The sequence below is a fragment of the Moschus berezovskii genome, chromosome 2, assembly GCF_049115385.1.
Source record: "Moschus berezovskii isolate FMDL1 chromosome 2, NW_MosBer_1.0, whole genome shotgun sequence".
NCBI lineage: Eukaryota > Metazoa > Chordata > Mammalia > Artiodactyla > Moschidae > Moschus > Moschus berezovskii.
This window is the reverse complement of record NC_142461.1, coordinates 121,350,212-121,365,171: the sequence shown is the minus strand read 5'-3', so window position 1 is coordinate 121,365,171 and position 14,960 is coordinate 121,350,212. Positions and strand designations below refer to the sequence as shown.

The 14,960-nt window shown below is 40.0% G+C and overlaps 1 protein-coding gene across 4 annotated transcripts in view; it reads left to right on the top strand.

Moving 5' to 3' along the window:
* CCDC141 (coiled-coil domain containing 141) overlaps positions 1-14,960 on the top strand; it is a 224,589-nt gene that overhangs the window by 57,513 nt on the left and 152,116 nt on the right. For all 4 annotated transcript variants that reach the window (XM_055397508.2, XM_055397507.2, XM_055397506.2 and 1 more), the window contains exon 4: positions 2,420-2,528. In XM_055397508.2, the coding sequence (XP_055253483.2) occupies positions 2,420-2,528 (109 nt within the window). The remainder of the gene's footprint in view (positions 1-2,419; positions 2,529-14,960) is intronic.

The following is a 14,960-nucleotide window of genomic DNA, read 5'->3' as shown; positions in this document are numbered from 1 at the left end:
CTTCCAGATATTACATGAAATAAAAGGAATTATACTTCCTAAGTCAACCCATAATTCAGCCCAGTACTCTGATTCCTAGTGAAAAGATGAAGTTTCTTATATTATCCTCCTTCCAATTTTGTGAACCACTTCATACTTAGCTGATGGAAAACTCCTGCATGATTTTCCCTGCCCCTTGTGTAAGCAAAACTAAGAATAGGGTCTTTGAAAAGGGTCCCTCTGTTGCCACTTCCATCCTATACTGACTGTAAAAAGAAGAAAAGTAGGGAAAAGAAAATATCCCTGAGATAAAGGTTAGTATTACAACATTAGGGGAGCTTTCTCTGAATAAAGCATTGTTTGTTTATTGGGTTGTATTTTTAAAAAATATGTCAAACAACAAGTTGAAATATAGATATAAGTTACACAGTGACTCCAAAATTTCTTGTAATGATCTGAAGGGAAAAACCAAATCACCTCCTAGGGTTTTGTTTTTCCTTTGAAATTTCTCTTCAGAGAAAATCCTTATAATCAACTGTTAGAATGATTTAGAGATGTAAACCATGTATAGATAGGATCCCCTTAGTGAACTATGTGCATGCAGGCGTTCTTTAGAAATACAAAATGACTTATTATTGTGTGGTTGATGGTTAGTACAAGATCACTTCAGACTCACAAGCTTAACTATCATATAGGTTATTCTCTTCTAAAACACTGTTCTTCAGTTTAGGAACACTGTCCCCAATTGACAGTGGCTGATGTCTATCTGCTGGTTCTAACAGGATGGTGGAAGCCCTCTCTGTATTTCAGTAGGGGGTGTGGTTAGCAATTGCTCTCTCATCTTTCCATGCCAATTATAACTGGATTTTATATTGCTGTAATAATCAAACATGGTAGATCTTTAACTTGTCACATAAAAATATTAGATATCACTAAATCCAAAGACGAGAGTTTGGATAAAACTTGAAAAAGATGACAGGCACTGTGATAGGCTTTTGTGTCTTTCTCACTGATACTTCTCTTTTATGAGTTTATTCTATACATCATCCAAAGGTGAATGTGTTGATTTGAATGCTCTCATAAATGGCAATCGTTTCCTTTGAACTTTCATGCTGAAATAAAAGAGTTATTTGTCTACTACTGTGGATATACTGTGGGCTTCCCAGGTGATGCAGTGGTACCAGAATCCACCTGCCAATGCAGGACATGCAAGAGACGTGGGTTCCATTCCTGGGTCAGGAAGATCCCCTGGGGGAGGAAATGGCAACCCACTCCAGTATTCTTGCCTGGGAAATCCCATGGACAGAGGAGCCTCATGGGCTATAGTCCATGGGGTCCCAAAGAGTCAGACACGACAGTCAGACACTGGGCGTGCACACACACACACACACACACACACACACTGTACTAGCATTACCGAGTATGTTTTGCTCTTTTCTAAAATTTGCTTCTAAGATTATTCCCCTGAGAATCTTGACATCATTTTGAGCATCTCCCTTTCATACTTCCGCTATGGAGAAATACAAAAAGAGAGACTGGTCATGTTCCTTACCGTTTAGGGTGTCAAATAGCCATTCCTTTTTTTTTTTTTGAGGTCGAGGAGACATTTTCCATTTTTCTTTTTTACTGCATCTAATTTCATTTTTATTTGTATAAAGGTACATAAAATCATTGATAAAAATGCAAACAAAATTACAAATTATAGATTTAAAAGCTAAAAGCTTACCATTCCTCATCTGTCTCTAATCCTATTCCTTCTCATAAATATAACCTTTTGGTATGTATCTATTTGGACCACTTTCTGTATAAATATATGTATTTTGCTTTGTATAAGAAATAGGATTAGACATCACTTCTCAGCCCTAAAATCAAGTGTAGAGATGGGATTAGACTATGTTCTGAGACTTCCATTTTTTAATTCTACATCTAATTATCAAGGAAAAAATCAAATATGTATTTCAACCTCTTTAAGTGGATTTTTAAGTTAAATTTACTAATAACTATGTAGGTTACTGGCTACACAAACTTTTGTAGGTTTCTTTTAACAAACATTCTGTTCTTTGAGAAACTGCTTTAGAATGTTGACAGCAGCTGTATTTGTTACATGGGACACAATAATTTTATCTGAAAATTTCAATAGACATTAGAACGGTAACCAAACGGGTTTATTTCAGCATACGTATGCATTTCCAGGTATGAAAGAAATGCAATTCAGACAGAGGAAAGTTCTTACCTTGGCACTTTGTAAACTGACTACACGGGCACACAAACCTCATACAAACATGGAGCCAGCACATGCTCACACAAACAGACATCATCCCAGAAACACACACACACAGTCAGCTAGGCCAGTAATTCATGGAAAACATTTACACGTAGCTAATTGTGGCACTTCGTTTTTTATCTTTTCAAATGTGTTTCCCTTGTATTTCTGTTGTAGTTTGCCATTAAAATAGACCAAGCAGAAGATTTCCTCCAGAACACTCAGGAGTTTGAGAGTGCCGAGTCCTTGAAATCACTCCTTCAACTTCATGAACATCATACCAAAGGCAAGAACTACCTGTCTTCCTCACATAAGCTTTTTTTCCCTTAATATTTACTTATTTATTTTGGGTGCACCGAGTCTTAATTGCGGCATGTGGGATCTTTGATCTTTGTTTCAGCATGCAGGATCTTTAGTTGTGGCATGTGAACTTAGTTGTGACATGTGGGGTAGAACTCCCTTGCCAGGAATGGAACCTGGGCTCCCTGCTTTGGGAGCACTGAGTTTTAGCCCCTCAACCATCAGGGAAGTCCCCTCACATAAACTTTTAAAAGTTCTCAAGATGTTAATATGAGAATGCTCATGCATGAGAGCATATTTTTAATTTATCTGCTTATGAATACCTCAACTTGTTCCAAGTAAGGGTAAATAAGGCTTTATTTTTGGTCATCTTCTACAAGAAAGACTAGCTGTAGATGATGCTAAGGGACAGTAGAAGAAGAGCCTCTGGGAAGTTCAGTTATTCAGTCTGTTGGATCTTAGTTCCCGTAGAGGAGCCAATGCCACCCTGCTCATCCTTGTATCCTCAGCATCTAGTGAGGTGCTGGCCCTGGGTGGATCTTCATGAAATATTTCCTGGTTAAATAAATGGTTTAATTCAGTGATTGTTCCTTCTAAGGGTCAGTAAATGAAGATCACCTTTTTAATAACAGCTCTTGATAAGGAAATTTTCTTTCACTATTGTGGTTAAAAGAAATAGTGATTTTTTTCCAGATGAAAGTCTAATAAAACACTATATAAAATTATTTTCAACTCCCCCTGAAACAACTATGAAGACAGCCTAGTTGTTAACCAGCAGTTTGTGTGTTAGAACTTTTCCACCAGAATTTGGGCTGGGCCAGCACTGTAGTTTTCCTCTACTTCTTTGCATTGATCCCTGAGGAAGGCTTTCTTGTCTCTCCTTGCTATTTTTTGGAACTCTGCATTCAGATGCTTATATCTTTCCTTTTCTCCTTTGCTTTTCGCTCTCTTCTTTTCACAGCTATTTGTCAGGCCTCCTCAGAGAGCCATTTTGCTTTTTTGCATTTCTTTTCCATGGGGATGGTCTTGGTACCTGTCTCCTGTACAATGTCACGAACCTCCATCCATAGTTCATCAGGCATTCTGTCTATCAGATTTAATCCCTTAAATCTATTTCTCACTTCCACTGTATAATCATAAGGGATTTGATTTAGGTCATACCTGAATGGTCTAGTGGTTTTCCCTACTTTCTTCAATTTAAGTCTGAATTTGGCAATAAGGAGTTCATGATCTGAGCCACAGTCAGCTCCTGGTCTTGTTTTTGCTAACTGTATTGAGCTTCTCCATCTTTGGTTGCAAAGAATATAATCAATCTGATTTCAGTGTTGACCATCTGGTGACGTCCATGTATAGAGTCTTCTCTTGTGTTGTTGGAAGAGGGTGTTTGCTATGACCAGTGCGTTCTCTTGGGAAAACTCTATTAGCCTTTGCCCTGCTTCATTCTGTGCTCCAAGGCCAAATTTGCCAGTTACTCCAGGTGTTTTTTGACTTCCTACTTTTGCATTCCAGTCCCCTATAATGAAAAGGACATCTTTTTTGGGTGTTAGTTCTAAAAGGTCTTATAGGTCTTCATAGAACCATTCAACTTCAGCTTCTTCAGCGTTACTGGTTGGGCCGTGGGCTTGGATTACTGTAATATTGAATGGTTTGCCTTGGAAATGAACAGAGATCATTCTGTCGTTTTTAAGATTGCATCCAAGTACAGCATTTCGGACTCTCTTGTTGACCATGATGGCTACTCCAATACCAAGGGATATTTCATGCAAAGATGGGCTCCATAAAGGACAGAAATGGTATGGACCTAACAGAAGCAGAAGATATTAAGAAGAGGTGGCAAGAATACACAGAAGAACTGTACAAAAAAGATCTTCACAACCAAGATAATCACAATGGTGTGATCACTGACCTAGAGCCAGAAATCTTGGAATGTGAAGTTAAGTGGGCCTTAGAAAGCATCACTACGAACAAAGCTAGTGGATGTGATGGAATTCCAGTTGAGTTATTTCAAATCCTGAAAGATGATGCTGTGAAAGTGCTACACTCAATATGCCAGCAAATTTGGAAAACTCAGCAGTGGCCACAGGACTGGAAAAGGTCAGTCTTCATTCCAATCCCAAAGAAAGGCAATGCCAAAGAATACTCATACTACCGCACAATTGTACTCATCTCCCACGCTAGTAAAGTCATGCTCAAAATTCTCTAAGCCAGGCTTAAGCAATACGTGAACCGTGAACTTCCAGATGTTCAAGCCGGTTTTAGAAAAGGTAGAGGCACCAGAGATCAAATTGCCAACATCCACTGTATCCTCAAAAAAGCAAGAGAGTTCTAGAAAAACATCTATTTCTGCTTCATTGACTATGCCAAAGCCTTTGACTGTATGGATCACAATAAATTGTGGAAAATTCTGAAAGAGATGGGAATACGAGACCACCTGACCTGCCTCTTGAGAAACCTATATGCAGGTCAGGAAGCAACAGTTAGAACTGGACATGGAACAACAGACTGGTTCCAAATAGGAAAAGGAGTACGTCAAGGCTGTATATTGTCACCCTGCTTATTTAACTTATATGCAGAGTACATCATGAGGAACGCTGGGCTGGAAGAAGCACAAGCTGGAATCAAGATTGCCAGGAGAAATATCAATAACCTCAGATATGCAGATGACACTACCCTTATGGCAGAAAGTGAAGAGGAACTCAAAAGCCTCTTGATGAAAGTGAAAGAGGAGAGTGAAAAGTTTGGCTTGAAGCTCAAGATTCAGAAAACGAAGATCATGGCATCTGGTCCCATCACTTCATGGGAAATAGATGGAGAAACAGTGGAAACAGTGTCAGACTTTATGTTTTTGGACTCCAAAATCACTGCAGATGCTGATTGCAGCCATGAAATTAAAAGACACTTACTCCTTGGAAGGGAAGCTATGACCAACCTAGATAGCATATTAAAAAGCAGAGACATTACTTTGCCAACCAAGGTCCGTCTAGTCAAGGCTATGGTTTTTCCCGTGGTCATGTATGGATGTGAGAGTTGGACTGTGAAGAAAGCTGATCGCCGAAGAATTGATACTTTTGAACTGTGGTGCTGGAGAAGACTCTTGAGTCCCTTGGACTGCAAGGAGATCCAACAAGTCCATTCTAAAGGAGATCAATCCTGGGTGTTCGTTGGAAGGACTGATGCTAAAGCTGAAACTGAAATATTTTGGCCACCTCATGCGACGAGTTGACTCACTGGAAAAGACTCTGATGCTGGGAGGGATTGGGGGCAGGAGGAGACAGAGACGACAGAGAGTGAGATGGCTGGATGGCATCACCGACTTGATGGAGGTGGGTTTGAGTGGACTCTGGGAGTTGGTGATGGACAGGGAGGCCCGGTGTGCTGTGATTCATGCAGTTGCAAAGAGTTGGACACAACTCAGCGACTCAACTGAACTGAACTGAACGGAGCACTGTCGTAAGGAAGGAATTGTTGGAAGAATAGCTGTTTACTGTAATCTTTTTCTGTGAAAGCAGATTAGATAAAAGATAGGAACATTCACTTCTCTTCTTTCTAATGGATTCTTCTAATTATCACTGCCAAATAGATCTCAGTACAAGTGGATGGCTTCCTGAACTCATTTGTCTCATTCTAACGCCATGGATAGAGGTGGCAGGCTGTAGTCCATGGGGCTGCAAAAGAGTCGAACACAACTTAGTGACTAAATATCAATAACACCCCTTTTAGCTGCATAAACCTGATCATTCTGGATAGTGACAGAGGGTGTTTTAAAACCTCAAATAAATTTTTTAGTTTTAACACCCTCCAAAGGAGCCTAGATAATAGATCATTATTTTTCTAAAACTCAAAGATTAAAGGACTCAATCTTTCCTGTGTAAATTTTTTGAGATCCAACCACATACATGCATATAGTTTTAACAGGTTATTGTTCTATAGGACCTGTCACTAACAGGGGTTATAAATAGCATCAAAAGTATCAATGTTAGAGCAGTGGCATGCCCATTTTTATACAGCAGCACCCGTCTAGCTGAGCCTAAATTGGGTAAACAGGATCACCTAAAATTATTCTTAGGCTGGAAAGTGAATCGAATATTGGCCACTGAGATGGGTTCTGTGGCCTCAATTCAATCTTTATCCCACCAACATGATCATAATGCAGCAGTTTTGCCTCTGGAAACCTGACACTGACGTATGCTTTTGGTGAAGAGGTTTGGTACTAAGGCCATCATGTGACAGCATTTTCCAGAGGGACTGGAGGGGGAGGGGTTGTGGTGGAAGTAAGGGACTGTTCCATAAACATTTGGGAAGAAACCAGAAGAGGGAGTGCCCTGATGCCATTGTTAGTGTTGGCTCCTTCAATTACTAGGATCTGTGGCTCAGTGAGCCATTTGTCACGGGGCACAAGCTGCTGTGTTTGGAGGGTTTAGTCTGCAAGGCCCTGGCATCCAGCTGATGGTGGGATGGATGCCCTGCCTTCCAAGGGAGTCCACTAGACGTCCACTTACTCTAGAGAAATGGGTAACAGTGCTAGCCAAAGAATCATAGTTTACTTTTGTGATGACAAAAATATTCTTCCATTCTGGGGGCCTCTTTATCAGGACATTTTTGTGTTCCTCTGTGTAACACGAAGCACCAAGATTTCAGGAGGCTCTCGTTAGGATATCTGGCTCCCACTTCATATCCCCAAGGTAGCTTCAAGGGCTTTGTTTTCATAAAATGGGAGTTGGTGACGTTTATTAATCAACTAATTCAGCGGGATATAATTAAGATTAGCTGATTTGAAATGCATATTCAAGGGCAAAACTCTCATTTTCAGTTAAGGACTTTGTATCTTCTTAGTTCATTTAGGATTCAGTAACAAAATACCATGGATTAGGCAGTTTATCAACAGTAGAATTTTATTCCTCACAGTTCTGGAAGCTGGATGTCTGAAATCAGGGTGATGGTATGGTTGAGTAAGGGCCCTCTTCTGAGTTACAGACTCTTCACTGTGTCCTCACATGGCGGAAGGGGTTGGGGAGCTCCATGAGATCTCTTTTTTAAGGATACTAATCTCATTCATGAGAACTTCATCCTCAGGACCTAGTCACCTCCCAAAGTCCCATTTCCTAACATCATCCCATTGAGCATTAGGATTTCAATATATGAATTTTAGGAAGGACACACATTCAGATCACATCAATATCTATTATCTTTAAATTTAGGGAAATAAATTACAGCTAGACTGTAATTTATAATAAATTATTATATTGTAATATAATAAATAAATAATAAATTATAACAGGACTTCCCTGGTATCTCAGTGGTAAGGAATCCACCTGAAAATGCAGGAGGTGGAAGTTCTATCCCTGGATTGGGAAGATCCCCTGGAGAAGGAAATGGCAACCCACTCTAGTATTCTTGCCTGGGTAATCCCACGGAAAGAAGAGCCTGATGAGCTACAGTCCAAGGGATAGCATAAGAGTCAGACATGACTTGCAACCAAATAAGAACATAATTATAGTTTGGAATTGTCATAAGGTTCTGAGATGTTGATTAATGAGTAGCACAAAATGTGAAGGTTAGGATAACAATAGTTAATAATATGACTGGAAAAACTACAATCAAACCTATCTCTAATATTCACTGTATTTACATTTACTTCAAAACCTATACTTTTTTCTTCTTCAGCAATGCTAAGGTTGTGTTGCATGTTGGAGACTTATTTCATAGCATTTCAGACATTAGAATCAGGATGAATGCATGGAAGATTTTACCCTCTGGAAAGTTACAGAATAAGTTCATTCCCTCCACTATGTGACAGTTTTTGAAATGGTTGAAAACTAAATGTGCTATGTAATCTTATTTCATTTGGGTGAAATATGCCAGTTAAAGTCTTTCAACAAATAATTTCCAGACTGCTCACCATCCTGGTTGCTCTCAATTTAACAACACACAATTAAGCCAATATTTTCTGAACCCATGCCGGGTGAGGAACCCATGCCAGGTGAGAAACCCAGAGGCATGTGTATTGAACAGTACCTGGCCTTTGTCATCAGAGAGCCTACAGATTAATGGGGGATGAATACATTTATTAGTTTATTTTGTTTTCTATGAGTTCTTCTGATTTACCACTCAGCATATTGTATAGAAATAATTTATTTCCCTATTTGTCTACATTACCAGATTATATGACTCTGGAGGAGTGGAATTAGTACATCTCAGAATCTCTAGGGTTTCGAATAAGATCCAACTCAAAGTATGTTTATTGAGTGTTATTTGTATATAATCCCAATTTAAGACTCAGCAGCATGATGTAAAAGTGAGCAATAACTGTTGGTAAGAATGTAAATTGATACAGCCACTATGAAGAACAGTATGGAAATTCCTTATAACACCAGGAATAGAACTACCATATGGCCCAACAATCCCACTACTGGGTGTATACCCTGAGAAAACCATAATTGAAAGAGATGCATGGACCCGTGCTCATGGCATCACGTTTTATAATAGCTCGGACATGGAAGCAACCTAGTTGTCCATTGACAGATGAATGGATAAAGAAATTGTGCTATGCATATACAATGGAATATTACCCAGCTATAAAAAAGAACACATTTGAGTCAGTCCTAATGAATTGGATAAAACTAGAGCTTATTATACAGAGTGAAATAAGTCACAGAGAGAAAGACAAATATTGTCTTTACATTGAAGAGCTTACTATAATACTGTAAACAGTTACACACACACACACACACATACATATACACAGGAAGTATGGGCAGGTGGCAGGGTTTCCACATATTCCCTATGCTTTTCTTCCTTTCATTAACCAGCTCTTAGACACAGAATGTCAAAAAGTGACCTTGATGCTTTTTAAAAAGAAGAAAGAAATATCAATGCATATGTATGGAGTCTAGAAAGATGGTACTGATGAACCCATTTGCAGGGCAGCAGTGGAGACACAGACGTAGAGAACAGACCTGTGGACACAGCGGGGGAACGAGGGTGGGATGAACTGAGAGAGCAGCGTGGACACACACATTCCCATGCGGTAAATACACAGCAAGTGGAGTTTGCTCTGTGACACGGGGAACTTAACCCGTGCTCTGTGACAGCCTAGAGGGGTGGGATGGGGTGGGAGGCGAGAGGGGTTCAGGAGGGAGGGGATGTATGTATACCTGTGGCTGATTCATGCTGATGTATGACAGAAACCACAGTATTGTAAAGCAATTATTCTCCAGTAAGAAAACAATTTTTTTAAAATGAGCAATAAAATACTACAGGGACATTCAGTCAGTCAGTCAGTCAGTTCAGTCGCTCAGTCGTGTCCGACTCTTTGCGACCGCATGAATCACAGCATACCAGACCTCCCAAGGAGGAGAAAATTGTTTCTAAGCTCTGAAGAATCACAGTTGCACCCTCCAATCTTCCAATGGCCTTGTTATAACAGACATAATGCCTAAAAAGCCTCCTTAAAGGAACAATCGTATTATGACTTCCTTTATCTTAAATTTCTACATATATTTTAAATGTAGCTGAGATATAGGTACATTGTGGTCTACTAGACTATTCAGTATTTTCTCTACATTTGTATAATTTAAAAATACTCATTGAATAAGTTTAAGAAACACTATCTCATTGAGTAACACTGAATATTTAAAAACACAGTTGAAAGATATATCATCCATGTTCTCAATGTCAAAATGTGACCTTGATGTTTTTTTTAAAATGCTCATTTGAATTTTAACAAGCTATAAATTCACTTTAACTTGTGTACACCCCTCATTGATCCATCTTGATTTTGTCATTTATACTTCATAATAAGGCATTATTAGTGTAATATATACTTTAATATTACTATTTTAGATATAGTGACACTTAACCAAAACAAACAAAAATTCATTCAATATCTAGAAGCCTCATATCACAGGGTATTGTGTTGTAAGTAGGGTTTGTATATGCAGAAAAATACAGTGTTTAAGTGCACTATAGGGATTTCATTTTTTGAAGGTCATGATATATCTAGACAGTTTACCCTTGAGGAAAATATATCACTTTGCGTGATCAAATGTTAGAATAAATAGCTAGAAAAACATAGTTCAGTTCAGTTTAGTCACTCAGTCATGTCCAACTCTTTGCGACACCATGGACTGCAGCATGCCAGGACTCCCTGTCCATCACCAACTCCTGGAGTTTACCCAAACTCATGTCTATTAGTCGGTGATGACATCCTACCATCTCATCCTCTGTCGTCCCTTTCTCCTCCTGCCCTCAATCTTTCCCAGTATCAGGGTCTTTTCCAATGAGTCAGCTCTTCGCATCAGGTGGCCAAAGTATTGGAGTTTCAGATTCAACATTAGTCCTTCAAATGAAAACCCAGGACTGATCTCCTTTAGGATGGACTGTTTGGCTCTTCTTGAAGTCCAAGGGACTCTCAAGAGTCTTCTCCAACACCACAGTTCAAAAGCATCAGTTCTTTGGTGCTAGCTTTCTTTAAAGTCCAACTCTCATCTCTATATATGACCACTGGAAAAACCATAGACTTGACTAGATGGACCTTTTTTGGCAAAATAATGTCTCTGCTTTTTAATATGCTGTCTAGGTTGGTCATAACTTTCCTTCCAAAGAGCAAGTGTCTTTTAATTTCTTGGCTGCAATCACCATCTGGAGTGATTTTGGAGCCCCCCCAAATTAAGTCAGCCACTGTTTCTACTGTTTCCCCATCTATTTCCCATGAAGTGATGGGACCAGATGCCATGATCTTAATTTTCTGAATGTTGAGCTTTAAGCCAACTTTTTCACTCTATCAAGAGGCTCTTTAGTTCTTTTTCACTTTCAGCCATAAGGGTAGTGTCATCTGCATATCTGAGGTTATTGATATTTCTCCCGGCAAACTTGATTCCAGCTTGTGTTTCATCCAGCCCAGCGTCTCTCATGATGTACTCTACATGTAAGTTAAATAAGCAGGGTGACACTGCATAGCCTTGACGTATTCCTTTTCCTATTTGGAACCAGTCTGTTGTTCCATGTCCAGTTCTAACTATTGATTCCTGACCTGCATACAGATTTCTCAAGAGGCAGGTCAGGTGGTCTGGTATTCCCATCTCTTTCAGAATTTTCCACGTTTTATTGTGATCCACACAGTTAAAGGCTTTGGCATAGTCAATAAAGCAGAAATAGATGTTTTTCTGGAACTCTCTTGCCTTTTCAAAAATCCAATGGATGTTGGCAATTTGATCTCTGGTTCCTCTGCCTTTTCTAAAACCAGCTTGAACATCTGGAAGTTCACGGTTCTCATATTGCTGAAGTCTGATTTTCAGAATTTTAAGCACTACTTTGCTAGCGTGTGATATGAGTGCAATTGTGCGGTAGTTTGAGCATTCTTTGGCATTGCCTTTCTTAGGGATTGGAATGAAAACTGACCTTTTCCAGTCCTGTGGCCATTGCTGAGTTTTCCAAATTTGCTGGCATATTGAGTGTAGCACTTTCACAGCATCGTCTTTTAGTATTTGGAATAGCTCAACTGGAATTCCATCACCTCCACTAGCTTTGTTCGTAGTGATGCTTCCTAAGGCCCACTTGATTTCACATTCCAGGATGTCTGGCTCTAGGTGAGTGATCACACCATCATTATTACCTGGGTCATGAAAATATTTTTTTTTGTACAGTTCTTGGTGTATTCTTGCCACCTCTTCTTAATATCTTCAGCTTCTGTTAGGTCCCTACCATTTCTGTTCTTTATTGAGCCCATCTTTGCAGGAAATGTTCCCTTGGTATCTCTAATTCTCTTGAAGCGATCTCTAGTCTTTCCCATTCTATTGTTTTTCTCTATTTCTTTGCATTGATCACTGAGGAAGGCTTTCTTATCTCTCCTTGCTCTTCTTTGGAACTCTGCATTCAAATGGGTATATCTTTCCTTTTCTCCTTTGCTTTTCACTTCTTTTCTTTTCACAGCTATTTGGAAGGCCTCCTCAGACAGCCATTTTGCTTTTTTGTATTTCTTTTTCTTGGGGATGGTCTTGATTCCTGTCTCCTGTACAATGTCACGAACTTCCGTCCATAGTTCATCAGGCACTCTGTCTATCAGATCTAGTTCCTTAAATCTATTTCTCACTTCCACTGTATAATCATAAGGGATTTGATTTAGGTCATACCTGAATTGTCTAGTTGTTTCCCCCACTTTCTTCAGTTTAAGTTTGAATTTGGCAATAAGGAGTTCATGATCTGAGTCACAGTCTGCTCCCAGTCTTGTTTTTGCTGACTGTATAGAGCATCTCCACCTTTGGCTGCAAAGAAAACAATCAATCTGATTTCAGTGTTGGCCATCTGTTGAAGTCCATGTGTAGAGTCTTCTCCTGTGTTGTTGGAAAAGGGTGTTTGCTGTGACCAGTGCATTCTCTTGGCAAAACTCTATTAGCCTTTGTCCTGCTTCATTCTGTACTCCAAGGCCAAATTTGCCTGATATTGCAGGTGTTTCTTGACTTCCTACTTTTGCATTCCATTCTCCTATAATGAAAGTGAAAGTGAAGTCACTCAGTCATGTCCGACTCTTTGCGACCCTGTGGACTGTTGCCTACCAGGCTCCTCCTTCCGTGGGATTCTCCAGGCAAGAGTATTGAAGTGGGTTGCCATTTCCTTCTCCAGGGATCTTCCCAACCCAGGGATCGAACCTGGGTCTCCCGCATTGGAGGCAGATGCTTTAACCTCTGAGCCACCAGGGAAGCCTCAATGAAAAGGACATCTTTTTTTGGGTGTTAGTTCTAGAAGGTCTTCTAGGTCTTCATAGAACTTTTCAACTTCAACTTTTTCAGTATTACTGTTTGGGGCACAGACTTGGATACTGTGATATTGAATAGTTTGCCTTGGAAAAGAACAGAGATCATTCTGTCGTTTTTGAGATTGCATCCAAGAACTGCATTTCAGACTGTTTTTTGACTATGATGGCTACTCCATTTCTTCTAAGGCATTCTTTCCCACAGTAGTAGATATAATGGTCATCTGAGTTAAATTTACCCATTCCAGTCCATTTTAGTTCGTTGATTCCTAAAATGTTGGTGTTCACTTTTGCCATCTCCTGTTTGACCACTTCCAATTTGCCTTGATTCATGGACCTAACATTCAAAATTCCTATGCACTATTGCTCTTTACAGCATCCTTTTTACTTCCATCACCAGTCACATCCACAACTGGGTGTTGATTTGGCTTTGGCTCCGTCTCTTCATTTTTCTGGAGCTTTTTCTCCACTGATCTCCAGTAGCATATTGGGCACCTGACCTGGGGAGTTCATCTTTCAGTGTCCTATCTTTTTGCCTCTTCATTACTGTTCATGGCGTTCTCAAGGCAAGAATACTGAAGTGGTTTGCCATTCCCTTCTCCAGTGGACCAGGTTTTGTTAGAACATCCCCTGGAGAAGGAAATGGCAACCCATTCCAGTACCCTTGCCTGGAAAATCCCATGGACAGAGGAGCTATAGTCCGTGGGGTCACAAAGAGTCAGACACAACTGAGCGAATTCACTTTCAGGCAAGCTTTCTACAAAAGTTATTGAATATCTCCCTGTGGCAGTCACTACTCTAGTGCTAAGGATACTGTCATGACCCCTGTCCTCATATTGAATTGGAGCCTAGTGACAAAAACAGACATTAGTCAACTAACCTGACATATAAATATAGAACTATAGCTGTGATAAGAGCTGTGAATGAGAGGAACATTGTGTTATTGGAACACTGAATAGGAAGATTTGTTCCAGTCTGATTTCTCCTTTGAGAAACTGAGCATTGACTAAGACTTGAAGTATGCATAGACTAAAAGTTGAGAAGTAAGGGATGAGGAGAATGGTGTCCCTGGCCAAGAATGTAGTGAAAACTTCTGGGGCATCAGGGAGTCAACTGTGTGTGAGGTAAAGAAGAAATGGATGGAGGTAAAGAGATTGAGACCATCTGAAAGGAAGATAGGGACCAGACCGTGCCAGAACTGAAATCATCTTAAAGGGTCTGTCCTTAATTCAAAGACAATGGGAAGCCATTGGGAGGGTGTGTGTGTGTGTGTGTGTGTGTGTGTGTGAGTAAGAGAGACATACTGTGTTTAGCAGCAATCTTCTGGCTAATATATGGATTGGAGAGGACATGCAATTAGATGACTACACAAATTCAGGCAACAGATGATACTTTCTGTTGTGGATATGGGCTTCCCAGGTGGCACCATGTTAAAGAATTTGCCTGCCAAGGCAGGAGACACAGGATCTTCCTCTCTGGGTCAGGAAGATCCCCTGGAGGAGGAAATGGCAACCCACTCCAGTATTCTTGCCTGCAGAATCCCATAGACAGAGGAGCCTGGCAGGCTGCAGTCGATGGGGTCGCAAAGAGTCAGACTCAACTGAGGACCCATACTCACAAGTTCAGAGGACAGATGATGCTTTCTGTATTGGGGATAGAGAAAAATTG